The sequence below is a fragment of the Perissodus microlepis genome, chromosome 2, assembly GCF_051167445.1.
Source record: "Perissodus microlepis isolate ML-2025 ecotype Zambia chromosome 2, ASM5116744v1, whole genome shotgun sequence".
NCBI classification, from domain to species: domain Eukaryota; kingdom Metazoa; phylum Chordata; class Actinopteri; order Cichliformes; family Cichlidae; genus Perissodus; species Perissodus microlepis.
In genome coordinates, this window is record NC_140462.1 from 13370952 (window position 1) to 13398859 (window position 27908).

At 38.0% G+C, this 27908-nt stretch overlaps 1 protein-coding gene across 1 annotated transcript; it reads left to right on the top strand.

Annotated features, from left to right (window-relative positions):
* The first annotated feature begins 6626 nt into the window (after window positions 1-6626).
* Window positions 6627-27513, top strand: klhl4 (kelch-like family member 4). The gene is made up of 11 exons (XM_084948233.1): window positions 6627-8155; window positions 15033-15200; window positions 16157-16293; window positions 16688-16884; window positions 18905-19117; window positions 20232-20418; window positions 20561-20785; window positions 22632-22794; window positions 23744-23956; window positions 25567-25738; window positions 26114-27513. The coding sequence occupies exons 1-11, from the start codon at window positions 7695-7697 to the stop codon at window positions 26171-26173; spliced, it is 2196 nt and encodes a 731-aa protein (XP_084804359.1). The 5' UTR covers window positions 6627-7694; the 3' UTR covers window positions 26174-27513.
* The last annotated feature ends 395 nt before the right edge of the window (window positions 27514-27908 follow it).

Below are 27908 nucleotides of genomic sequence, written 5' to 3' on the forward strand. Positions count from 1 at the left end.
TTAATTACTGGGGAAAATGATGAATGATGCTCATAGTGAGTAAAAAGTAAACTGAGTGCATTTTTTGGACAGAGATTCACTTTTGAAGTGTATGTATAATATAATACAGACACATAAAAAATACACTCCAAAAATAGAAGAGTCCTTGAAATGTACAAAATATTATTAAAAAATTAGAAAATGGAGACACCTTGGCCTATGGTACAATGTATACAATATACAATATATGAAAAGATCTTTACTGCAGATACTACTATGGCTCTGCAGATTTTTTCTTTTCTTTTAACCTATGTCGCCTCACCTTGAGGTTGGTAAATCTATCACATTTTGGTGGTCAAGTCTCTCAAGCATCTCTTTCTCAACTGACATCACAGCCAGGTGCTGGAGTCTGCTTTGACTCATGGTCCTTTTCAGCCAGGTATGGAGCTGACTCAAGACACTAAAAGACCTTTCACAGCTACAGCTGCTAACTGGGTTTGTTAAGGCAACCTGAATAGCAGTTTTCAGTGTGGGGAAGATCTGATTATGCAGAAGATTGTACAATGTTAACATATCTGTAATGGCACCAGCCTCACTCTTGAGCTTCAAAAAGTTTTTGGCAACCGTGACTTCCTCTGACTGAAGCTCAATATGGTAATGCAGTGCCAGGGCTGACAACCCAGTTTGTTTTGCAGATTCTGTATAGCAGCTTTAATATAGGGAGAACACAACTTCCAGATTGTATGAGTAAAATTAGTTGTTTTTTTTTTCTTTGCCAGTTTAACAGTTTCTGTTTTGCCTGTTAGTACTCCCTGCCTGTTTTCTTACCTGGTTCTTCCTGACCTTGTACTTTCTCCTCATGTTCCCCTCTTTCCTCTCTCCCTCTTTGGACTGACAATCATACACAAATAGATTGCATTCAATTAGATTTAAAAAATACTATTAAGAGCACTAATAAAAAAGTCCTCTCTCAGTGTACTTTCAACCAAAAGGCAAATAACCAAACCACATGTACATCTAATAAAGGATATAAATACCGAAACACTGATCCAACATTATCCTTTATTGATGGATCATTTGATTTTACACTTTTACCTGAATGTGGCTCCTTTTTTTGAAAAAACTTCCTCATATCCATTATGAACCTGGCTGTCTCTCTGCACACACACACACACACACACACACACACACACACACACACACACACACACATGAGTTATAAGGTTAATGGGCATCCAGTCAGTTAGCTAGTTAGTACCTTGGGTTCAATATTGGTACATGCACATATGACAAAATAACCAGTTTCTCTCATTACATTTCAAACAGGACAGTGGTAACAACAGCAGGCTACGGACAATGTTAAGTTTTAGATTTTAAATAGGCTATATACATTTCAATGAGATCAACAGGACGGTCAAATATCGCTGATTTTACTACAGAGCACACATCCTCGGAAAACAAGTTTTCAACACTGCAGGTTACCTGGTGTAATGTTTTTCAGCTAAAAAAGAAACATGGTGTGACTCCTACCTAACTATATAAAGAGTAACTGAAAGTTAAATGCAGCTAATATGTCCTGTTTTAAGCCAGGCACTTCCACCTCCACTCCGCTGTGTCTCAGCCACCATGCTCTGGCAGCAAGAGCGCTAGAGCCAGAGCAGGGGAGAGCCGAGCTGGAACAAACCATTTTGGGAGGGGGGAGGGGTTATCTATACTTTTGTTGTTAAAATGTTCCATCTCAATTAAGTACTGTATGCTTTTTATATTTTTAGTAGTGCGTCACACAAACAGCAAATATTTTCAAAAAAGTAAGAAATCTTTGGGGGTGCTGAAGCACCCCCAAAAATGGGCTAAAATCACCTCTGGCTAAAGCATATAGTTAGGGCTGGATCAGGTGACCCTGAATCCTCTCTTAGTTATGCTGCAATTGGTCTATGTTGCTGGGGGATTCCCATGATGCATTGAGTATTTCTTCTTTACTCACCTTTGGCTCTGGCTCCCTTTTATCCTGTCTTCCTTCTCTCACCCCAGCCAGTGGCAGCAGATGGCCACCTCACCCTGAGCCTGGTTCTGCCAGAGGTTTCTTCGTGTTAAAAGGGAGTTTTTCCTTCCCACTGTCGCCAAAGTGCTTGCTCATAGGAGGTCATATGATTGTTGGGGTTTTTCTCTGTATGCATTATTGTAGGGTCAACCTTACAATATAAAGCATCTTGAGGCGACTGTTGTTGTGATTTGGCACGGAATAAATAAAATTGAATTGAATTAGAGAGTTGACAGTAAAATGATTCTTATGTAATTATTCTTATATATTCTACTGATATACTTAAACTATAAGTTACATTAATTTAAAAAACACAATAATTAAAAAAAAACACCTATGTCACTGATAAGTTGCTGAAGTGGAAGCTTAGTTTCATAATTTTGTTAACAGTAGTTTTTTTTTTTTTTTTTTAAATAATGGAGGGTTTTGCACCAAATGCCTCCTGTCACATTTAGTTTATATTGGCTTTTGCCAACTCTGTTAATTTAAATTGCATTGTGTCGACCAGCTGAGGGAGAGAGAGCCAACAGATTAGCACATATATATACTATATATATAATGTTCTTCCTCTACCCCCCCCCCCCATTTTTGCACATGTCGAGGAGCGTGTCAGGTTACATTTCACTGTGTGTTATACTTGTATAACTATGCATGTGACAAATAAAGAACCTTCAACCTTCAACATATACTGTACAACTCAATATCACTACTAAAACAAAACAAAAACAAAAAATCAGACTTTTATTTGTTTTATATCCATTATATATAAATTCAAATATTTCAAACTTTTCTTTCTTTTTATTTTAATTTAAATTTTAAATACGACCCGCAAAAAAATAATATACTTTAGTAAAAATGATGAGCTTTTCAAAAAATTTATGTAAAAACAAAACACAACAAATTTATACCTGACTCCAGAGTTCTTAATTCAAATTCAGAAGGTCTTCAATTTTTATTATTAGTTTGGAGTTATTCTTAAAATGAAGATTACCAAAGTACACACATTTACTCTTCAACAAAACCAAAGGCCTTTTGCATTAATGAAAAAAGTAAATAATTGCAGACCTGTGTCACTGCTTGTGATACTATGGATTGTACAGAAAGCAGAAATATATAATAAAATAAAATAAAACTGTTTTACTTAAAAGCTCCTTACCTGCCTCAACTGTGTTTCACAAAACACCAAAAACAAACAACCAAGAAAAAAATACTGAGGTTTTACTTTTAGGGGTCTCTTTCCCTAATAACCCACATCCTCACCCAGTAAGACTTACTTAGTTTTAACCTTGTGGTTTATATCTTATGGGGACCAGTCTTAAATTTCGGTTAATATTAAATCATTAACCTCTATGATATTGAGTATGGCCATATAAAACTAAAATGTGATTACACCCCCCAGTGGTTGAGTTAAAATACAACATCACTGATACTGATTATTCTTCAAAACACTTTTGACTTGCGTTTTTGTAATGAAATCACGAGGACTTGCGTTATTGCAAGATGTTTTAAACCTTTTTTTATATCTGACTATTTTATTTAATGAGATTAGAAATACAATATTTATAAATATATACTATAAATACTTACAATTTACTGGTAATTCACAAAAATACCATGTTTAATGGTTTTATATAACAATTGTAATATGTTATAGTTAAAAATCTATGACACATTAAATTTCATCAACACAAACGTAACAGACGCCTCTTATTGAAAAGGGCTTTGTGAAAGCTTTGCTTTAAACACAGGATAGGACCTGGTTGCTTGAATGCAGTTGTTATTGTCGTACAGAGGAAGGAAATTATCAGGAGTTTCCTTCAAAAGAGGAAAGTGCCCCCTTCCTTTCTGGAGAAGCAAACAATTCTGTAGTGAAAGAGTTTGAGCAGTCATGAGGATCATCCCTGTTGGCCATTCATTTTAAAAGATCATTCCACCATTTGAATGCTGAGGAATATACTTCAAATCAGTTTCTCAGGTAAGAAGAAAGATTACTAAATATGATGATTCGGGCTGTTTTGTAGATATTTGCTGTAATTTAACTCACACTGTCCCTTTTGCCAGATGATCGTTTTGCCAAACAATATAAACTGAAAGCATAAACTAGTTTAGATGCAAGAAGAGCCAATCATAAACAAGACGTATATTGCAAATATATGTTTTATGAAGTTAAATATATTTGTAATGAACATATCAAAAGTTAAAATATGTGAAGCGAATGTTGAAGAAATGAAATTATTCACAGACTGCCTATTGAAAGACCTTTGTCTTTCCTTTGCCAGACAGAACTAAATACTGTGTTCAAACCTGTCCAATAATTTCCTAAATAGTATGCCATAGTCCATATGTTTGCTATACAGCAGTCTTGTCTGCTTCTTCAGCCATAAAATCACAGACTAAACACAATTTTCTGGCTTTCATAGTAAGTTGACAACCGAATTTCCTTTTTACATAGACTGAGTTAAGAATGTAATAGCAAACTATTAGGTAGTCTTCTGTTTTAAAGGTTGAAATCTCTATTGTGTGGAAAATCGAAGTGGCTTTTGGTGTGTGCATGTATATGTGTACTTTCATGATTGTCATTTGAGTGCTTGTAATGAAGAGAGAACATAGTGTGTTAGTTTGTGTTTTTTTATGTTTTCATGGCATTTTCTTTGATTGGATCTTGGTAGTCTCTGCCCAACAAATCACATCACACATGTTGACATACAACGTCGTTCTTACATTTTCAAAAGAAATAATTAGCTAGCATTCGTGATACATAATTAGATAGCAACAAACAAAAACAAGCAAACAAAGGAAAAGATCAAGGGATTTCAAGGAAGGCATTACATTAATTTAGTAGTTTGCATTTTTACACAATTTAATGTAATATATATCATTTAAGACACTTGACTGTCTAATCTTAATGTGACTGCTACTCCAAACCGACCGCTTACATTCAGTGACTATCTGACTAGGCATGCAGCTATGGTATGTGTAGTGGGGAGACAGATGTTGGACGATAATATAGTTGACCACGCCAATCTGGCATCTCACATCTCATGTGTTGTGCAGTGTACAGCTAGACTGTGCCCTTGACTTCTGTGCAAACAAAAGAAATGACCCATTGCGATGTCACTGTGCATTAGGTCATTATTATAGAATACTTGGACTTTCTAATGTATTTTTTCATTAAGAATCCATTCTGTTGTCATGATGCATTATTGGTAGCATTTTGAAAAACTGTTGGATTGGATGTTTTATGAGACTTTTTTTTCACACAACTGTTTTAATATTCCTTTAACACATCTAGTCAGGATACAATTCCCCACATCTGCACCTTGATTTTAAAAAAATCATCTTATAAAACATTAAATCCAGCTTCTAGACTAAAATGAATTAATATGTGGAGAATATATTTGCAGTGGAAAAGGGAAAATTTAAAGTTTCACTGAGTCCTGTCTAAGCTTCTGCATTCAAATTAGGAGAAAATCATAGTCTGATGTATTCAAGTAAGAAACTGTCTTGGAGAAAGTTGCATAGTGTTTTGAAAGCTTCATCTGTAAGGATATATGGCAGAGGGTGATGAAGAAGAGTGCCGCAGGTAGTTCTAGCTTGCATGCTAGTTTTCTTTCATGTTAAACTGCAAAGGAGAACATTCCTTCCAGCACTGTTTTGCTACTGAAACACACAATTGCACAGTGTAGTTTTTGTTGGTACACATCAAAAGTTGTTTTTTCTTATAAAAATGACTCTCGTCTTGTAAAGTACATTAAATGGTAGTGAAAACCTGGAAATTTGAATATACTGATGCAAATCTGACAACATATTTAAGGAACTTTTAATCCACAAAACCTTAATTTTAACAGATGAAAAAAGGTTTGGAGAAAGCATTTTGCAAGTCAACTTTAGTGTATGGCTGTATGTTTGATCAGAGAAAAATGCCAAAGGAATTAAGAAAAACTAATACAATATTGTACATGGCAAACCTCTGTTTTGCTTCTGCAATACATGCATTTTCCTCGTAAAGGTCTGCACATTTAGCTGTGTGCACTGATGGTAACTGACAGTGGAATTTTATGGTAGATTTAAAGACTCAAAGAGCTTGTTTTGAAATAGACAAAGGAAACAGACTAGAATTCTTACTCCTTTGATAATGTCATTGGCAATGCACAACCTCCTAGAGCAATATATTTAAGCATATTTTAGAGGTAAAAAGAAATTTAATATATGTGCAACGGCCCCAGCAAATAACCCATATTGTAGCTCGAGCTGATCAAGGAGGATAAAGGCATTTTGAGAGGAAGGGTTTCCTCTCACTTTTGTGAGTGAAGTAAACATTGGGCATAAATACACAAAGACATTGCTGCATTATCATTTTCATCTATTTCACAGTAGTAAAAGTGAAACTTGTAGTAACTTTGTTATACAGCAATAAAATCTGTGAAAATAGTAGTGGGAAGCTAAGGTGCAAAACATTAAATCTGACTGAGCTATTCCATTGCAGAAATACATAAAACGTCCTGATCCTATCCAGATAAAAAAAAGGTGTTATAAAGTATTCACCACTAATTTTCCTAGTTTACAATGGGTAACAAATAAAATAAAAAATCTATAAGTGGTCTTCAAACATATACACTGTTGTTCTGTCACTTTTACTTTGAAATATGTTCAAGTATATGTTAGGAAGGAACAGTAAAAAATGCCTGACTGCGGAAGAAGGTTTGTAATGACCTTGAAGGCTCATCAGTATGTAATCTTTTCACTTGTAATTACAGGGGGCTTTCAAGACAGTGAAGGGGAATATATTTTTTCTGCATGGGCACCTACATTGACACATTCTCCCATGAGATTCTGTTTGATGTGAAAATGGCAGACTGCATAAATGTGTGTATTAGTGTGAAATTAATTTCTCTGCCATTTAACAGCGTGAGGTGATATGTGGTGCTTATTTGTTTGAGATTAATGTATCTCATATTTTCTGTTTATAGACAAGCATGAATGTGCATTCACGTAGATTAATGTAATAAGAGCCCCTGTAAATGATCCTAGCATGTAGAACTAGTATATAGTAGTTAGCTAGCTTCCTGTGTTCCTCATTCAACAAGCAGTGATTTACTTTGTTACGGTGTGACCTCATCATCTAGGTTCTACGATACCCCACCTCACAGCAAGAGCAGCCAGCTCACATACACATACAGAGAACATACTCATGGTCACACTGAGACACACAAAACAGAATCGAAGGGGTCTACGCAGAGCTGGAGAGAAAGAGAGGGAGAGAAAGAGCGAGAGAGAAAGCGAAACAGACGAGGCGAAGGGGAGGGAGTGTGGATCATGCATGTGCATTAACTCAGCACAGCAGCAGCAGCAGCAGCAGCAGCAACAAACAGAAACAGCAGCAGCACAGGAGGAAAAAAGAGAAAGAAAGACAGAGAGGGGGAACTGGAGGGAGGGTTGTAGTCTCAGGCACAAGAACAATAGCTGCAGAGGACTGCTTTCCATCTCCACTAAAAGAACAACGGAGGAGTAATAGAAGGAGGAGGGGGTGGTCATGATAGTAATGAGACAATAACGGAAGAGAAGAGGCACACTGTAGTCAGTGAGGACTGAAACCAAGGCTCTTCTCTTCTCTGCTCTCCATGTTTTTGGGGACTCAACGTTCCCTTGCCTTATTCTCCAAACCCAGAGGAGGATGTCTGTGTCAGGGAAGAAGGAATTTGACGTGAAACAGATCCTCAGGCTTCGCTGGCGCTGGTTCAGCCATTCATCCCAAGGTTCGGCTGGTGGAGGAGGCGGTGGGGTTGGTGGTGGAGGAGGTTACATTCAGCAGGATGGCCTGGACCACAGAGGAACGCCTGTCCAGGGACGACTGAAAAGTCACTCGCGGGAAAGAGGTGTTGGAGGTCTCCGGAAGACTAACAGCCCAGTACACAGCATCTTGGCACCAACGCCAGGCCCCACACCTGTCTATGTCAGAGCAGGTCATCAATCATGGCATCATCAGCAGAGCACCATCCAAGGTTCCCAGGCCAGCGAAGATTCTTCAAAGAACAGTTCTTCTCCCAGCACAACAAGGAAAGATGACACAAACACTGGCCAAGAAGATGTAAAGAGTTCCACAGAAGACCCTGCAGAGCTGGAGGCCAGAGAAAGGTATGACTGTTATTAGGTGTTAGAAATTAGGAGACTGGGTAAAGTGCTATAACGGTCACTTTAGATCATATGCTCAGTTAGCAGAGACTGGTTATGGGATGCTCTTTTATAAATACATGGTTTCTTCAGGTTTCACAGTGAAAATATAGCTACTGAATAAAATAAGCAACTGAAAAAAAAAGAAATATTACACATTAGGCAGTATCCCCTTGATTAAATTTTTAAAAAGGGTTTGTTGTTATCAGTAAAAAAAGAGCACAACCCAACTTTAAATAATAAAGATATAACAGTCATACTTAAAAATGGCTAAACATTGTGAAACTGCATTTTAACTTAAATATTAGCTGTGCCATTATGCATGTAGATCCTGTAATTATGCAAAGATTAAATGAACTGCACAGCCATCATTTTCCAGTTTACTCAGGCTATTCAGCTTCTACCATGGCTCACCTGGGGACAGCTCACTCTCATTGTCCACAGCATGTTAGGCAGGATGAACCAATAAAACATCCTTTTAATTATTCATTGAACTGAAAGCTGAGGCTTTTCCTGCTCCTCTGACTGTGTTGTGGTCCAGGTTACATGCACAGTATTCCTTTGCAAGAGTGTTTTTGTTTTAACAAGGCACACTATGGCATTCTACTATAGAAATATAAAAGGATAGCTGGAAGGAGTGATTACATCACATAACATGTACTGGACCTATAAAAAGAAGAAGCAGTGCAATCGCATGAATTATCTAGACTGCCGAGCACAACTACATCCACTTTATGAGCTAAAAGCTATTCAAGCTAGTGGCTGGTATATGATGTTTGATTTATTTTCTAGCAGAATGTTATTACAAATCCTATACTGAAGTGAGTTTTACAGCTATAAATCCTTCCCCCTGCCTTTTCATGTTGTGTTTTTCCTCTGACTTCCATGTGATCCTACAGCTTCTTCCAGGAAGTAAATAGGTTAGAGTTCTATATGTGTGTTGCTGCGTGTGTATATGTGTGTGTGTGTGTGCACATGTGCACTGTCTGGCAGAAGACTAAAAGCCCGTCATATTAAAGATGAAAAGACCAAGTTTCCTTTTATCTCGGCTGTGACATTCTAAGGTGAATTGGTCCTTAAGCATTGCTGTACGCTTTTGTTCTGTACACCTGGTGAGGAAGTGAACAATGAAAGTAAACCTTCCCCTATGTTTTTGTACAGAGCTCAGTGAGAAAAAAAAGCACCTAATTCCCAATACATAGTCTCTACCTACAGCCAAAAACGTGTCAATATGAATTGAATAGATATCACAGTCAGTGGATGGCATTGTTCTCGGGGAAGAACATGAATAATTCTCAGCTAAGGTACAGTTTTGGAATCAATTCAACATCCTGCACTGTGTGTTGGCATAATTGGCAGATGTTCATATTTTTTGAGTCCCTATGTGTGAAAAGTGCATGCATAAAAGATGTGACTCACAGTAAAAATGTGTAACGCTCTGGCTCTCGGGGACCTTGAGTTCATGCTGGTCATGTAAAATACAGCACAGTCGTCACATTCACACGATTCTGAAATATTAAAATGGTTCTGTTTTTGTTGGAGCATATACTCTGCTCTTATGTGTTTGATTGTAGCCTTACTCATTTAAGACATTATCGTGAATTATTTAACATTTTGTTTTGCCAGCCTAACCTGTGAAAAATCTAAACAGAACACGACTCTTCAGTACTGACAGACATTTCATCATTTCCCATGTTAAAATTCGCCCTGTGAGCAAATGCTTTATATGATGAAGAGTCCTATATTTTTTGATCATTCAGTACAATAAATAGTTGGAAAGTAAAATTTAGTCGTGAGCAGTTATTGCAGAAATAAATAGTTGCATTGCATAATGCCACTTTTCAGTCACGGCTGTGCTTAATGGAAATACACCAACTCAATAACTGTGAAGGAGTACTTGCTGGAAATGACTTTGGGATGGATGTACGATGTAGCCTGGTGAATTACACCAGTGGCTGTGTCACACATCATGGCTCACATGTTCATCTGCAGCTAAGCAGATGTGTGGATGTCACTGAGATATGCACATTCATTTACTCTACCAGCTGGGTGGCCTTATTATGTCTCACATCATAAATCCTTGACACATAATTTGTGACAATCCCTCAGGCTGAATCTCACAAATGAGTTCTGCTGGCAGTGAAAAACACAAAAGTTTGGCCTTTTGCTACAGCTAGGAAATACCTGTCAGTCATTTTGAGATATATGCCACTCAGTGACTAGTTTTCATTCATATAATGTCTTCGTCCCACCATTTTCTTTCATTCATAGTAGAATTCATAACTCAGATTACTGTCAAACTGAATTATCTGGGAAATTCAATGAAAACTGTGCACCTCTTGTGGCTGTATATTTACAAGATTATATGTAATGTGGTTATACCAAAGCGTATAGAAAGACAAAAAACTGACACATGCAATGAGTATTTAGATAATAACACAAAAAGTCAGTGACACATTTATGCTGTGGTCAGCAGTTTTAGAATTATTCCCATTCTGTTAACATTCTCTAAAAATTACAAAACATTTACTGTCCAAGTTACTTCTACATACTGTGTGTGGAAGCTATTGAATCAAATGTAGTATAGTAAATGGGTTGCTGTTTCCCACACTTGCTCTTAATGCCCCAAATGCTGCATCTACATACTGTATATTTGCTCTGCCCTCGTGACTCTCATCCAAATAGCTTCTTTCTACAGTTGACAGAAAATATATGGCAGACGTTAACCTGAATGGAATGGAAACCCTGACCTTTCCCACATAAACACTAACAGTGGCTTGAGTCAGCGTGCTGTTACTATGAATGATATCTCAATTCCCTCTCCACCACCTTGGAAAAGAAATACCACCACCTTAGCCCCTGTCAGCAGCAGTAATTCAGATATTTGTCCAGTTCTTCATAATGGCACAAGGCTTATTAGGTCTATGTGTGACACATCCAGTTGATGCATCCTTAAGATATTTGTAAACTGCAAAACACAAACTTTCTGTTGTAATCTTTAAATTACACCCTCAGGGTTTAGGTGATTGTGTTATTGCCTATAATAAATTGTGAATGTTGTTTGCCCAATCAGCGTTCTGTATGCCAAGGGCAATCTTAGATGGAAGCTAAAGATGAAGCCAGAATTATCATAAAAAATTTCTTTGTGCTTATACAAGGCTTTGAGCAATACTGAGAAGACACACATTATGTGCCGCCCACATTTGGTAATTTCTGTTCAAATGAGACATGAATTTTTATGAATTTTCCGTGGATACCATAGAAGGGGTTCAGCAGTTTCACTCATAGCACTTTGCACTGAAATAGATTAAGGAGGTGCAGACTGCGATCAGTTTTATAATTATGACAGACTAAAATATAAATCAATCACAATATGCACAATTACATAGCATTGGTAAGATTTAGGAAAATGCCACATTTACCACATTTAGGGGCCCCCTTCTAAAGTATAGAAACTTTAAAGTTACAACTATAAACATTATATAACAAGTACCTTTAAATATCCAGTATATACAAGGTTCCATTGCTGTAAGATCACCGACTAATTTGTTTAGCCACAAACATCAGATTTATATAAATTATGCACAATCCACAATATGACATCCTCATACCTTATGCAAGTTAATCAGCCACCAGCAAAGCAGTAAGGAGATTTCTGCTAAGATCTGCACATTTTTTCACTTACAGGACGCCCCCAGCTCCTAATACACACATGTGCATGTCTTTCTACATTTGTGAGGACACTCATCTTTTACCCTTTTTGTTTTGTTTTGTTTTGCTTTCATGACCTCTCGGATCACTGAAAATATTTAGGGAGACAAAATATCAAAATATTATTGCCCCCCCCCCCCCCCCCCCCCCCCCCACCACCACCACCACACACACACACACACACACCCTTCTGCTAACTGCATTCACCCTGGCCCATTCGTCTACAGTCAGAGCAGATTTCACAAGCTATGGTGGTAATGGGTATGCCCACAATAACAATGGCACAGGAAGGAAAAAAAGACATCACCAAAAAGCTGCAATCTTCAGTGACACAGGGGAAAAAAAGCAGAGAGAAAACTATGTTTGTGCAAAAATATCATCTCAGTCTCAATGCCTGAATCAAGTTATTACAGCCAGTGTATAAAATCTTTCCAACATAAAGCCCAGTGGCAGTATACTGACTGTCAGAGTACAGAAAGAAAAGGATCTCATTGAATATATAGAGCTGGCACAAGCTGTATAAAGCTTTGTAGGAGTTGTTGGATTTTCCACACAACTCAAGCTACTCAGTAGAATTCTGGGGAAAATGGCTGCTCTAATCCATTTTCAAAGATTCATTTCACATTTGGCACTCACATAGAGAGATGGAGTTGACATCAGTTGGAATAAGAATGAGAATTTCAACAACATATCTGACACATAACTTTTATAGCTAAAGGGTTTTAAAAGCTGATGACAAAACTACATAAACAGCCTAACAATCCTTCAGGTATTTTAAATGACCTGCTCACTATTATTATTTATTCATGTATTGTTTGCATGTATTTATCTGTATCTTGTGGTCAAAAGTTACACAATTGGGCTACAAGTCCTGACAAATGCAATAAATATTGCATTGCCTCTGCCTCACCTGCATAGTGGAATTTTTAAATATGCAGTGTCTCAGAAGCAATTAGTCACACTGTGGTGTGATAGCTCTGAGAGGGTGTGAGGAGCATATGACAAGACTTGGGGTGATATGTGCTCAGTGAAGGAAAACTGATGTAGTATAAGGTGTGATGATAAATAAGGCAGAATCTCCAATTCTGTTCTAGTTTTTCTTATTGCGTTTTGTCTTATTATTTAACTTCTTATAGTTTTGACTTTAAGTAGATGCAAAAACAATGCTTCAGTTTGTACAGTACAAAAGAAATCTGGATGCTCGCTAACAATGTGGCTTTATGTGGATTGCTTTGTAGTGTGCCTTGTGCAATGTAGAGCATTGTCTGTACAGCAGCTTCTTTGGAGATGGGTGTTCTAGGGTTTTAATGCCTCTATAAAAATGGGCTATACCTGTGATGATCCAGCCCACTATTGGAAGAAAAATATACACCTCAGAGCAAATTTACTGCTCCCTAGAATGTGATACCAAAGCAATTAGTGTCGGAGAGATTGGTAGGCATGAAAAATCCTTACAGCATGCCTTGGAGCCAATACAAAGGCAATGCATCTCAGTTTTATGGCCCAACTGTTTATTCAGTCTTGTTTGGTGTTCCTCTCCAAGACTCCGGAGTCAGTGGGGAATATCATGACAGGGCAATAAATTACATTTGAATTTAGCATAAAGTCTCCCAATAAAGCTTAGACCATAGGATATGGTATAACTAGTGTGCTGTATAAACAATGCCTGGATGGAAAATGTTTTTGCTTTTGATAGTGAAAGAGGAGAAAGTCACACGCTCGGCTGAAAATTTTTATAATAGCGTATTAATCAGGATGTCAATAAAACGCCCTCCATCTTTCCTGCAGTATCAATCCCACTGCATGCCAATATATTGCTCTGCCAAGCATTACAGGGTTTTCGGTTCATTTGTATTAACAAATCTGTAACTTCACCAGTTTATGCAGCTCTCATATCAGCATATGAGTAGTAATGAGCGGGGGACATGAAGTGTTGCTTAAAATAGCAGTGACATTTTTTTTCTTGAGCTCTATCAGTCTTTACACAGTAGAAGCACCATGAGATGACTGTAAATTCCCCCAGAGAGACGGCTTGGGTGTTTATGTAGCATAACAAACAACTCTAAATGTCATTGAGTAGACTTTTCCTGTGAAGGACACCAAAGTGACTGGGCTGCAATATTTGCCATGAGTGTGAGGGATTACTCGGATGCCTATAAAACAGCATGTAATCTAGCAGCCTATGGGGACGGGGACTCAGCCTTGCCACAATGCTGTGAGGAACAGGCTGGTTCACTTGTTAAGTCGCTGTTTTTTTGGAAAACACACATGCACACCCAGATATGCAGAGGCACACAGGAACAGAGAAAAAGGCATGCGCGCATTCTCGCTGCAAAGCTGTTGCATTGATTGTGCTGCTGGCTTGTCCCATTGGACTGCAGTGCTTAGTTATCCACTTATGTATGGAGTTTAGTCCATAAGAGTTTTAATTTCAGCTTAGAGTGGCAAGAAAGATGCAGATTCACTGCAGGGAAAAAAGGATTCAGGAGTGCAATGTGTCCAAATAAGCTCTTTTGTGTCGTTGGTAATTTGCTGTTTATCTCGCTGTGTACAGCTATTTAATTTTGTTTTTAGTTCATATTTGGACAGAAAGAGTTAACAGCGAGTGAAAGTAATACACTTTCTTGAATAATTTGTCACAGCGCTGCTAACTTGTGTTTCATGTCTTCTAGAAATGGAGTCGCTGCTCCTACATTGGTATTAGATTTCATAAATGACAAAATCATGCAAAAAAAAAAAAGAACCCATAAACAAACAAAAGCAAATAATGAAAAAGATCCAGATGAATGGCTGAATTAAACAGATCACAAGCAGATCCACTGAGTGAACACAATGGATCTGCTGATACGTCTATTCAGCAGCATATTGTGTTAGCTCAACTCAAACAAACAAAATATAATCTTTTTTTCCCATTTAAAAGTAGTAGATTAATATTTTTGCTTTGTTGCCTAGGCAGCTTTTGAAATTCAAAAAAAAAAAAAGTCTCTTCTAATTTTCTGATGATGGGAAAGGTATACAAACTCAGCATTCACTGGTTTGCATCCTAATTTCTATTCCACTGTGATCTAATATATTAATATACTAATATTTTTAAATTTTTTCTTCCTCTCTCTTTGCTCTTCTTCCACAGGTTGGTTCTGAGCACCTTCTCCAGAATGAATACCAATTCCTCAGATGAGTTTTTCCAAGCCACAAACCATGCGGAACAGACATTCCGGAAAATGGAGACCTACCTCCAGCACAAGCAACTGTGTGATGTCCTCTTGATAGCAGGGGACCACAAGATACCGGCTCACAGGTTGGTGTTTGTGCCTCTGTCTGCTTTGATTTCATTAATTACTTACTGCTTTAGATCAGAGTTAAAAAGAAGCTCATCTGGATGCACTTCGTTAAGATAGCAATGCAGGCAGTCAGACTTTGGTCTGGACCACAGTTTGCAATAAATTTGGTCAGTTTGATCTATATGGGGGATAATTGGATGAGCTTTGAAATTCAAAGAAAGTCTCTTCTGATTTTCCGGTGACAAGAAAGGTATGCAAACTCAATGTTCACTGGTTTGCATTCTAATATCTACTCCGGTGTGATCTAATTACACCATTGCCCAGCCTTATTCCTACATTAAAATCTGTACATGGACAAATATTGTGATCCACTGCATGGCATCTCTTGACTGCTGAGAACCATTGTGTGGATCTGCTTGTATGTCTATCCACACGGTATATTATGTTAAGGATCTGGTACGTTCCACAGTGCCAGAAAGAAGTACCTTAGTTGCCTGAATTTTTATAGCTGGATTTTTAAATTCTACTTTCAGATACAATCATGTAAAGCAAAGTTTAAACCATAAAAATCCATATTAGAAACCGTAAGCACGTGTGAATGTATGCTGACTGATTTATTCATTCACGTTTCCTTCATGAATCCACAAGCTTGTTGCTTGAGCTTGCTAGACAAATTAGTTAACATAATTACAAGTCTGACCATTGTAGCTATTAACATAACATACTGTATGTGGGATAAAATAATTTATCACAGGCTGACAAAGTGGAATCATACAGTGGTGGAAGGGGGCTATAAATCACTGTAAAATGGAATAAGTACACTGACAGTACATTATGAATATGGTGTATTGAGTCATGTGAGGCATGCTGTTAGGAAGCAGAGCTTCAGTTGGGGGCACTCATAAAAACCACAAGAACATAGATCTCCCACCAACATGTAACCCAATTCATTGATCTTTTTTCTTTATGGCAGATTGGTCTTAAGTGCTGTGTCTGACTACTTTGCTGCTATGTTCACGAGTGACGTGAGAGAGGCAAAGCAAGAGGAGATAAAGATGGAGGGAGTGGATCCAGAAGCCCTCAGATCCCTGGTTCATTTTGCCTACACTGGTGAGTGCTTATAAAGACATTCACTAGCCCTTGTAAGTAGTTATGAGACTTCTGAAATGCAGCATGATTAAAATGGATCAATAAGACAATTCATCATAGAGCTGGCAGACTGGGCAGGACTTCAACACAAAATTGCTTCTTTTTTTAAACTGGGCAAATGGCTGTTTGGGAAATATGCTTTAATCAAATATCCACTTTTTACAGTTTAAAAATTGTGTGGTAAAAATCATAATAATGGCTGTCCTTGTAAAAGATTTTAAGTGATTTCATTATTAATGCTATAATTTAGCTGTTGATGCCTTTTATTTGATTCAAATGTTAATCGCAAAACTGCTTCCATGCAGTTTCAGTCATGTGTTGTTTTTCATGTAGTTTCCATGTTGTGACATTGCAGGTGTCCTTGAGCTGAAAGAGGAGACCATTGAGAGTTTACTGGCAGCAGCTTGTCTCCTCCAGCTTTCACAAGTCATCCAGGTTTGCTGTAACTTTCTGATGAAACAGCTTCATCCCTCCAATTGCCTGGGAATCCGTTCCTTTGCAGATGCCCAGGGCTGTGTGGACCTGCTTAATGTGGCTCATAACTACACCATGGTAGGACTATGAACAGAGCCAGACCACATTTTCATGGTGGGCTGCATTATTCAGATCATAATAAATAATGGGACTGCACTCATCATTGCGCACGCACGCACGCACGCACGCACGCACGCACGCACGCACACACACACACAGGGGATTCTTTAATCATAAAAGACATAACTTTAATACGAATTTTTAAAAATTTAGTTTCATTACTGTGCACTCACAGGAAGTAATAACCAACCGAGTTCTTGACACCGCTTGTTAGGATTTATTTGTTTAAGATATGCAATTATTCTACATTTCTGTGAGAAATATTCCTGTTGGATTAGGATTCACCCACATGTTCGTCAGATAATTTCTTGCTGGTCATGCAGAACTGACAGCACAAGACAGGCGTTATCTCCTAAAGGACATCTGCTCACTCTGTTTACACAGTCCCCATCCGAGACCAGGAGGTTAATCTAATCATAAAACTGCACAAGAGGCCCAGCTTCCTGTTCAGTCACGTCAGTAATGAGCAGGGATGTTCGGGCTTCTTGGAAGACTATCCTCTATCCCCTTAGCTGAAGATTTTTGTTTTGATAAGCTTGTTTTTTTCCCATTACAGCACGGCAGCTTCCGACACCGTTTTCCTTCATGAAAGAATACTTTAATGTTCAGTATATACACGTTTAATATTATATAGTTTCATATTGCAATATTTTTCCAGCTGTAAAATACTTTGATTTCCACACAGGATTTCAATTAATACTTGACAATTTCGGTTTTGTAAATTAATCCTGATCTCAGGAAAGAATAAAGAGCAGTCTTTGTTGCAAACCAGTGCAAATTACATAGTAATCAAAAGTTTTTGGAAGGTAATTTTCCCAGCCTCGCATTAGTTTAAGCATTAGTTTTTCAATTACTCTTTCAATCAAATCAGTTAATATCCTGTGCCACTGGTCTCGTTTTCTGAGGAGTTTACTTGACTGCTGTGAGTCTGCCAGTATCTACAAACACATCCTTTTAAATGGTTATGAAACAAACTTGGCTAAGCTTTCAATTTTGTTGTAAGCTCTTCAGCATTTGCAGTTACAAATTTATTGGTTTAACGCAATGTCAAAGAGCTGGATTGAGTTTCTCCCTTCTCTTTAGCACCAGAGATCAATAGATGTCCCTCATTTCATTAAGGCTCTCCTTGCTAAGCTCTGCCCTCAAAAGATAGATCGGACTAACACTGCAATGTGTTGCATGTTGATGATCAATAGCATGCTTGTTTCTTGTTTCATGCTTTCTACAGTGAGCACTCGATTTGTTAAAGATAATAATGATGAATCCTTTGCTGCTTTGTTTAAAGCATAAACAGTGCAGAAAATGGCCAAATGTTGGACATACCATAGATGCACTTATGGGCAGGAATGTTTTATATATCATCTCTAATGGAACTGCCCAGAGACAAAGCCCTTGAAGAGGTAGCCATGCAGTGCTTTAATATTGCCTGGGCTTCTGGCCAATAAATGGAAGATTAATCTTTAGAAAGGCAATAGAAAACAGCTTCCATCAAACTTGGAACTGGACACGCCATTGGTGGGATTGTAATGGAGGTTTCCAGAGCCTGTTTTTCATTAAAGACTTATAAAGGCTTATTGGTATCATGTATGATCAGCAGAAAAAATGCCATATTAGCTTAAGAGGAGGCTTTTCGGAGCGAATACTCTATACCAGATTGATTTGTAGTCTGTTGTTATGTGGATCATTTTATTTACTGAACTAAGTTAAACAGATGATGGCTTCATCTGTTCTTTGGAAAGAAATAATTTGAGAAATGGAGAGCGATTGACTGCGGTTATCGGTTATTGGAGATGAAGACCTCCAAACTGGCACTCTCTATCTCTTCACGTTCATTTTTCTTCACCTCTCTGTCCTTGTGCCACTTGGACCTCAGAGATGTAGAAACATACACAGACACACACAAAATGCTGCACCAAGCGTACTCCTCGGCTAATAACTGATGATTATCTGTCTCCTCTGCGTCTCCGCAATGTTCCAGGAACACTTCCTCGAGGTCATTCAGAACCAGGAGTTCCTGCTGCTCCCCACAGCTGAAATTGTTAAGCTGCTCTCCAGCGATGACATCAATGTTCCTGATGAAGAGACGATCTTCCAAGCTTTGATGATGTGGGTGAGGTATGATGTCCAGAATCGACAACAGGACCTCGGGGTGCTTCTTGCTTACATCCGCCTACCCCTACTTCCTCCACAGGTGAGACAGCCGATCAGGACTGTAAGTCGCTTATGCTTGTGTTAGAGCTTGTGACTGATGATTCAGATGGTACAAGTCAGCTTGGCTTCATTACAGAAGGTGTGATTTGTGATCTTTGATACTCTGTCCAGGTTGTAACTCCTCATTTTATAACTTTGTTAACTTAAAATGAATAATGAAATGAATAGAAATAATAACTAACACTAACACAGTTTATGTGATGTAAAATTATGCTGTATTTCTGCAAGTAAGCACTGACTTACAACTTGGTCATCTTGATTTAAATAACCTAACAGGAAACAGATAAGCATTTTTGACAGATATGAAGCACGAACATATCTATGTTTTCACTGACAAATTGCTTTCCAAAACTAATTATGCTCAAGTTTTTTTTTTTTTTATTATCAGTATGCAGGAAAGTAACCTGCAGCATTATTGTTTGCAAAATGAAAAATATGTGGAAGATATGATACATAAGGTTTTTCATCCATGGCTTGGGAGATGCCATTTGCTGTGAGGCAAATAAACAACAGAAATGAATCATTGTTTTTTTTTTTCTTCTCAAAACTGGTAAAGTTCTTTTTAAGTCTCGCAGGCATAGCGGTATCAATGAATAAATGCAAAAATATATAAAAGTGAAATGTCTGAGAAAACCCACATAAAAAGCAACTTCACTGCAATGTCTGTGATGTGCGGAAATGTAAGAGTGCTACTATTTCTCAGAATAGAAAGAAAAGTTTAGCTCTTCTGCAGTGCATTTACAAAAAAGAAGTAAAATCATGAAAATACAGTGTGTTTGTTATGTTTTTGCTGTTTTATCTAATTGCAATAATTGATATAGTGACTTCCTTTAAAGTAATAGTTTGATGATAGACAAAGATTAGATAATTTTGTTTTTGCTTTCACCCCATTTTAATTAAAACACATAATAATCTTAATTTTCAATGCTGTTTTGCAGTTATATATATCTGACATCTTTTCCAAAGGGATTTAAAATCTACACATTATATTACAAATACCATTCCCACAACAGAGATTTCTATAAATACCATAAACATTTGAAATTTTCGGCACACATTATAATGCAGCTAATTTTATTTTTCTTGAAATATAGCTCCTTGCAGATCTGGAAAACAACAAGATGTTCTCTGACGATCTGGAATGTCAAAAGCTGCTAATGGAAGCCATGAAGTACCACCTTCTACCTGAAAGACGCCCAATGTTTCAGAGCCCAAGAACAAAACCTAGGAAATCCACTGTTGGTGCACTTTATGCTGTCGGAGGAATGGATGCTACCAAAGGTATCCGACATAACAACTTACTGAAAAGACTTTGAAGACGGCTTTGCCAGATGTATGAAAAGAGAGGGCTAGCTTATACACAATTGTTTTAAGTGTATGGCAACACAGGTTATCTAAATTGCGGTATTTTGTTTTATTTCAGGCTCTACCACCATAGAGAAGTATGACTTGCGAACAAACACTTGGGTCCAGGTTGGAGTCATGAATGGGCGCCGGCTGCAGTTTGGTGTGGCAGTGATAGATAATAAGTTGTACGTGGTCGGAGGGAGAGATGGACTGAAGACGTCCAACATGGTGGAGTGCTATAACCCCGTCAGCAAAGTGTGGTCCACCATGCCCCCAATGTCAACACACAGACATGGGCTTGGTGAGTGATTGGCATATAACTGTCCAACAGCATATTGTTATTTACATCGGCATTCATGCATTTTTAGTAGCGTTGGTACTATGTCTGTGTTCTGAAACTTACTTGCCTTACCATGCACATACATGGAAAGAATAATGTAGGAAAAACGTGCCATACTTCTTTTTCAAATGGAAAGCTATAGGTAGGAAGAGCAGCAGCAAGCCTTCCATACAGAACAGAACAAGAAGCAGTGATAACAGTTCTGATGCTGGTTAAGTCAGGCACAGTATAAAAGGAGGACCTTGGGTAGAGGTGGGTTGCAAAGTAGCTTGCAAATGCCCAACAACTATAGGAAGTTAAAACAATTTAAATAGCACATTGCATATGAGATTTCCCAAATGAAAGCATAGAGGGTATCAGCTGAACTCTTTGCTACTGTAGGCTGGCACTGAGATCATCTTATCTGCCAGGACTGTGGTTGAATTCAACATTGTGACTTTGTCTTGAATATTATGCTGCCTAATGCCAACTAACTGGAATGATCATTTCATTACAAACTGCAACCTATCAATTTTCCAAAAAAAAAAAAAAATTCATTAACTGCTTTTATTTCATGATGAAAAATCTTTTACAAAGACATAACACATATGGTTCTATATGTTTCAGGTTTCAGCTCAGTTAACCAAGCAGATTTTTTGAAACACCAAACAGGATACATGTTTAGTAAGGTCACAATTGGTAGGCTGTTAAGAAAAAAAAAATCTTTGACATATACCTTTGATATTTTTTCCATTCCCCTATCAAAGCTTGGCGAGCTGTGCTGGACCTGCTCTTCCTTACCCTTCCCTGCCCAATAAATCTCATATCAGAAGCATTTTGATTCACAGTTGAAACAGGTCTGGGTAACAGAGGAGGGAGATCTTGTCAAAGCATTCAGCTCACTCACACAGTGTGGTCGGAGGTATCAGCAAGCCCAGGAGATCACACTGTACAGATTACCTGCGCTGTCTTTGATCTTTCACGTACCAAATATCTCTTGGTGCTTTGCTTATCTTGTGCATATTTTCATTCTGAATATGTTTTAACTTAGTGTCTACCAACATCCCCGCATAGCCATTTCCTGCTGTGTGCTTTATGGGTAAAGAAAAGGAAAAAAAGGTGTTGTTTTTTATCCCCAACCCACAAGCCAGTAATAAAAAGAAGCCTCACTACAAGACCAGTTTTCATCTGACAGTGTTTATGTCACTCGAGGTTCTCTGAATGCGGTTTTGTCCTCATGTTTCCTCTAAATAATTGAACTCTCACCAAAGGAAATAAGTGTTTTCATATAAAAATCCATTGTGCTAAAGCACCCTCTGCATTGACGCTGGTGGAAATAACCATTCCTATGTGACTGGGGGACGAGGAATAACAAAGCAGTTTTATAGTCTTCCTGTTTTCTGAATAGCTTTGGCCAGCTGGTTGACTCACTCTGCTCCGTTCTAAAATGAGAAACGTATCTCTGCTCAGACTCTCTAAGAATAACATTCACTTGGAAATCTTTGGACTTCTTTCACTGATTATTCTCTTAGATGTGTTTAAGGTTTCCGTGTTCGAAAACCTTTTTCATGTAATTTTGGAAAAATGTTTGTTTCATTTTACCTCAGTGAGGTAAACACATGAACATTTGAAACAACTTAATATAATTATGCAGACAAAATCACACATGATCGAAACACGTATATAATATATAAAATATTCTCTTTATTTCATTTTTTTATAGCGTTTGATTTTTCTATATGCAGTATCTAATGGGACAATTCATCTTATTTATCTTTACAGCATTAATTGTTTGGATAGCATTCATTTCTTATTTCTATTTCTGCAGGTATTGCTGTGCTGGAGGGTCCCATGTATGCAGTAGGAGGCCATGACGGCTGGAGCTATCTCAACACTGTGGAGCGCTGGGACCCACAGGCCAGACAGTGGAACTACGTGGCCAGCATGTCGACACCACGGAGCACCATGGGAGTCACAGCACTTAATGGAAAGTAAGTTGCTATGACCCCCATCTTTGTCTAACCTGTTTGACTATCCCATCATAGCCTTTTAATTAAAATGTGCAACCTTAAACTTTAATGCAAAGTGTGCTATTGTATTTGCCTCTGAAGCCATTGCCCTCTGCAAATTAGTACTAAGAAGGCAGACATTTGCAGGCAATTCACACTTAAAAAGGAAGCCTAATTGGAGTATACTCTTTTTTTAGGGTGCTGCCGTCCATAAATTCTACTTTTCTACTTGACTGAAGTAAACTTGCATATAAGGATAGCACAGTTAGTCTTTATTCCTGCACCTCTTAGTCAGTTTTAGCTATTGATTTGCTGGAACAAATGTTTTTGCAGGCAGTAAACTTGCAGCTGGATTTGAGCATGAAATAAAACAAGCATGGTTGTGTAACTCACAGTGCAGTGGTCCAGGAAAAGCTGGAGCGCAGTATTAATGCACTATTAGTTCAACAACATTATACTTCTTTTGTGGTCTGCGTCAGATAAACTCCAAGGTGGCTGTGCAACAGTGCAGCTCGGAGCAAAGGCTGCTCTGATTAGTGTGGTAATTTATACAGTATAATCTAGACTCCATAAATGCAAAACACTTGATGTATTTGTATGTATTAAATGCCTTACAACACAATTTAAAAGTAAATTAGGCAAATAACAGACCAGCTTTCAGCCTAATTTGAATATGTTTGTGTGCTGAAGTAGAAAAGAAGCTGCTGCTCCTTTGAGCTACAAGCTACATTTAACCCACTGATGTTATCTTTTCTTATCTAAGAAAACTATCTTTGAAAAATGTTCTGCTCAGCGCCGTATCATCTACAATCTGTCTTACTATCACTGATCTGATAATGTTTAGATAGCAATTCTGTTTCGAAGCACACAGCAGCTACTCATTTGTCAAATATTCGTTCATAATTTTGCTTAATGTACTTGAATCTTTCAGATTATTTGCAGTTGGTGGTCGAGATGGAAGCTCCTGTCTTAGGTCGATGGAGTGCTTTGATCCACACACCAACAAGTGGAGCATGTGTGCACCAATGACCAAGAGACGAGGAGGAGTGGGTGTAGCAACATACAACAACTTCCTGTACGCCGTGGGCGGACACGATGCCCCTGCTTCCAACCACTGTTCTAGACTCTCCGATTGTGTTGAGAGGTCAGTAAATGCACGTCCTCATCTCCAGAGTACACAGCAGACAATGGTGTGTTTGGACTGATGTTCATTGAACTCAGTAATGGGTGGGGTCAAGATAGGAAACTTTCTCAAAGCAACAAAAAGGAACTCCTCTTGATCCCCACCCTGTTCCTGCATTTGGAGACATGTCTGCATTACGCAATACCCTATTGTAGAGACCACTGTTGCTACACATGGTTTTATGTTATAGTATCTGGCACCATCTGGTGGTCACAATATCCTCTTTAGTCCAAACCTGAGGTAAACCCATTGGCGTGATTTAAATACACGTAACTGTTTTTTTTTTTTGGCATAAAATACAGACATCATTTTTTCTAGGACATCACATTTTACTCAGATATTTATATATATATTCCCTCTTGTCATGGTGATGCACTGGTCAGTACTGTATAACTTTAGAGGTTTATACCTACTGGTTGAGTAGGTCCTTTCAAGAGGCTGAAACTCCAGATACACCCCTAGTACAAAGAACAACTTTACTGTTCAACCCACATGTTTCAGCCTGTAGCTGAAACAGCCTGTAGCATTCTGGTATTATGCAGTTCTTCCACGGTGAGTGTGTCTCACAAAGATAAAAGGTTGTGCAAACAGAGCAGAGATGTCTGGCACAACTTTCAAGGTACACAGAGCAGAGCAAAAGTTGAAAGCGGTACAATGTTGTTCTTCCATGAAGAGCGAGTCTAAAAAAGATAAAATGTTGCAAGGCTACAGGCTGAAATGTGCTGGTCAGGCAATAAAGTTGTTCTTCATACCGCATGTGTTGCTGGAGCTTCAACCTCTTTAAACTTTTGTTCTTTTCTTTGCACCTTAGTAGCAGATGAAGTTGTGAGTAGAAGTTTTCAGTCTTCAGTCTTCCTCCTACAGTCCAAACACACATTTGGTAGATTAAGTGGTGATTATGTACTTGTGTATATGGTAGTGTGTAGTTCTCTGTCTCTCTGTGTTAGCCCTGTGACCTGTTCAGGATGTACCTTGCCTCTTTAACTTTGCAAACTGGGATAAGTTGGATGAGCCGTTACAAGAACAGGCAGTTATTCATCTGTTAAATCCAAATATAGAATGTAGTACCTGCTCAGCTGCATTATCATGTGATCGTGGCTGTTTCACATTTTCGATATACATTGTTACTGATGTACTTTTAACAAGCAGCACACAATACTTAATAATAACAACCATAGTGGACGAATTTTTAAACATTTGAGTGACTGTTTTGTTCATAAGCATAAAAAGTAAATCAAATGATGCCTCTTAACTTCCAATATGGACAAACAGATGAAAAAAAATATTTCTGTGGAAAATTCTGTCTGATGAGTCAAGTTCTCCCTGGACTGAGCATCTGCCAGCTGCTTTTGGAAAGACAGCTTTGTCTTTTGCTTTAATGCTTCACTTTAGTTCTCTGTGACCATTCAGACATCTGTGATTAAAGAGGAGGAACATAAGGCCGTTCCAATTAGTGGGGATGAGATGCTGTTAGACTGACTGAGTAAATTAACTTTTAGAGAAAATGTTGTTTTGCCATACTGAGTAATGTAATGCAACGCCAGTTGTTCAACCAAATATTTTAATTACAGGTATGACCCAAAGACGGACACCTGGACCACCGTGGCTCCCCTCAGTGTTCCCCGGGATGCAGTTGGTGTTTGCCTGCTAGGTGACAGGCTTTATGCAGTGGGCGGATACGACGGCCAGTCGTATTTGAACACTGTGGAGTCCTACGATGCACAGAACAATGAGTGGACTGAGGTAATTGCATTAACTCAATTTAATGAAACTGCAAAAACAAAGTTATGAAATATATTCCTACTATTTTAGATTAAAAAAGTATGAAAAAAATCCAGCTGAGAAAAATAAAAAGTTGAAAAAGTTATAAAAAGAATAAAACTTTAATAGAACTGCAGATATTTTGCTAGAACAGTTACAACCAACATCACCGCTTCAGTGAAATCTGAAATGACTGAAGCCTATCAATATTTTATAGTTGCTTTTCTTTTTGCATGTTTCTTTTTGTTTAAATCTTGACCCTTTGACCTCCTTATCAGCATGAAGTAAAACAGGATTTTTTTTTAAAAAGCCATCCTTACATGAAAGACTGATGTGTACCTCTCTGTCTTCCTGTAGGAGGTCCCTCTTAACATTGGCAGGGCAGGCGCCTGTGTGGTGGTGGTGAAATTGCCTTGAGCGTTTTGTCTCAAAACAGCATGGGTAACAAATGAGGGAGCAGCAAAGAAGAGTGGACAAACAAAACAACAGATCAAGGACGGATCCTTTGAGAGTCATGCTTTTATTTTTTCTTACTTTAACTCGCCTCTCCAGAATTTTCAGAGGGAAACACAGACAGAGCCTTGCCCATAAACCAGTGTTGCTATCATTAGTGGACATGCCTGCCCACTGGGAAGGACTTGTTCAGAAACTGGAATGCACTGCACATTCTTCACATTCTCAACCAATCAAGAATTTTCATAGACTCGGCCAAGCTGCGGCGAATCAGCGCCAGGCCTTTGTTGTAGGGCTTTGTTATACTAGTTTTATGAAAAGTGACGTGAATGTCTGCAAGATTACATTTAAAACTTACAGTCTGAACAAATAAGCCAAACTCCAGGTTAGTTTACATTTCTACGCAAACATTTCGTACCAGTACCATCTCACACAATATATTTTTGGGATTAAATCTCCATTTATAGCCACTATAATGAAAATTGTTGTAACAAATAGAAATAACCTCATGGGTGGTCAGAATCACTTCTGAAGCATAGGAGACCACTGTGAACACCGAGGGTTGAAGTAAAGCAATGAAATGATTTTTTTTTTTCTGAATAAAATATTTAGACGTTTTATTGCTTTTATTTTGCTTTTTTTTAAAGCCTGTAGCTAAAAAACACCAAAGTCATTTGCTTGTTTTAGATGTCTTGTTACTAGTTACATGTTCTAAAGGTTTACAAATTTGTGAATTACAGAAAAATATATCATATTGATATTTCACATTGCTGTACAGATTTTTGTGAACTTTCTGAAATGACATTTGTGTTTATAGGATCATGCCTAAACCAGCGCCCTCAGATCACTACAGTCATTGCTGTTCATTTGGCTTCCTTCCTGGGCATGCTAGCCGAGTGAATGTTTCGTTTGATTTACATAATATTATATATGATGATCATTACCGTCCTGTCTGTATTTTTAAGGATATAAGACCTTCTGAGTTACATAGATCTTTTTTTTTCATCACAAACCCTTGCAGTGGAATCAGGTGCATCTAAACCAGCTATGTGAATCTATGACAGCTTTCATTTTACATGTTACCTGCAGCACTAGGAAACCTGATTGCCACAGCACTTCACTATTGCAAATGTTTCGAATTTTTACATTTGCAGTTGGTATATCTGTTTAGAAAAACAAAACATTACGACCTTCTTCTTAATAATTTGTAACTGTAATTCGAACACGTTCTGGGGCCAAATGCTAATGTTTTTATCATAATTTTGTACAGCATGACAACCAATAAATAAACTGACTTCAGTCTTCTCTGCATGATCAAATCCATGTTTAGAGCTGTGGCCCCACACCGGGCACATTTTCATTACTCTTGTTGTTCTGCTTCAAGTAAACATAACCGATTCTTTGACTAAACAGGCTCGGAAGCTGCTTTGATGTCTGTCAGCGTTAACCTTAGTTTTGTTTTCGCTGCAGTGCCCTCTTCTTAAATCAAGCAAGCATGTTTGTTGATATTGCCGTGTTTTTTCAATCTCCCATCAACAGAATGAGGACCAAATGCTTTTGCTTGCCTTTGTTTTTTCCCCATTGTTTACCCTTCAAATAGTCCCTTCAGCCCACCATCCTCTAGCTTGTTTGGTAAGATTTCAATCACTTTCGCATACATAATATTGGCTTATGTGTCCACGTGTGCACTTTTTTTTTT

Coding starts and splice junctions, on each gene's coding strand:
- klhl4 (XM_084948233.1), top strand. CDS start 7,695: ATGTCTGTGTCAGGGAAGAAGGAATTTGACGTGAAACAGATCCTCAGG. Junction 19,118..20,231: donor TACCCCTACTTCCTCCACAG/GTGAGACAGCCG, acceptor CTTGAAATATAG/CTCCTTGCAGATCTGGAAAA. Junction 20,786..22,631: donor AACACACAGACATGGGCTTG/GTGAGTGATTGG, acceptor CTATTTCTGCAG/GTATTGCTGTGCTGGAGGGT.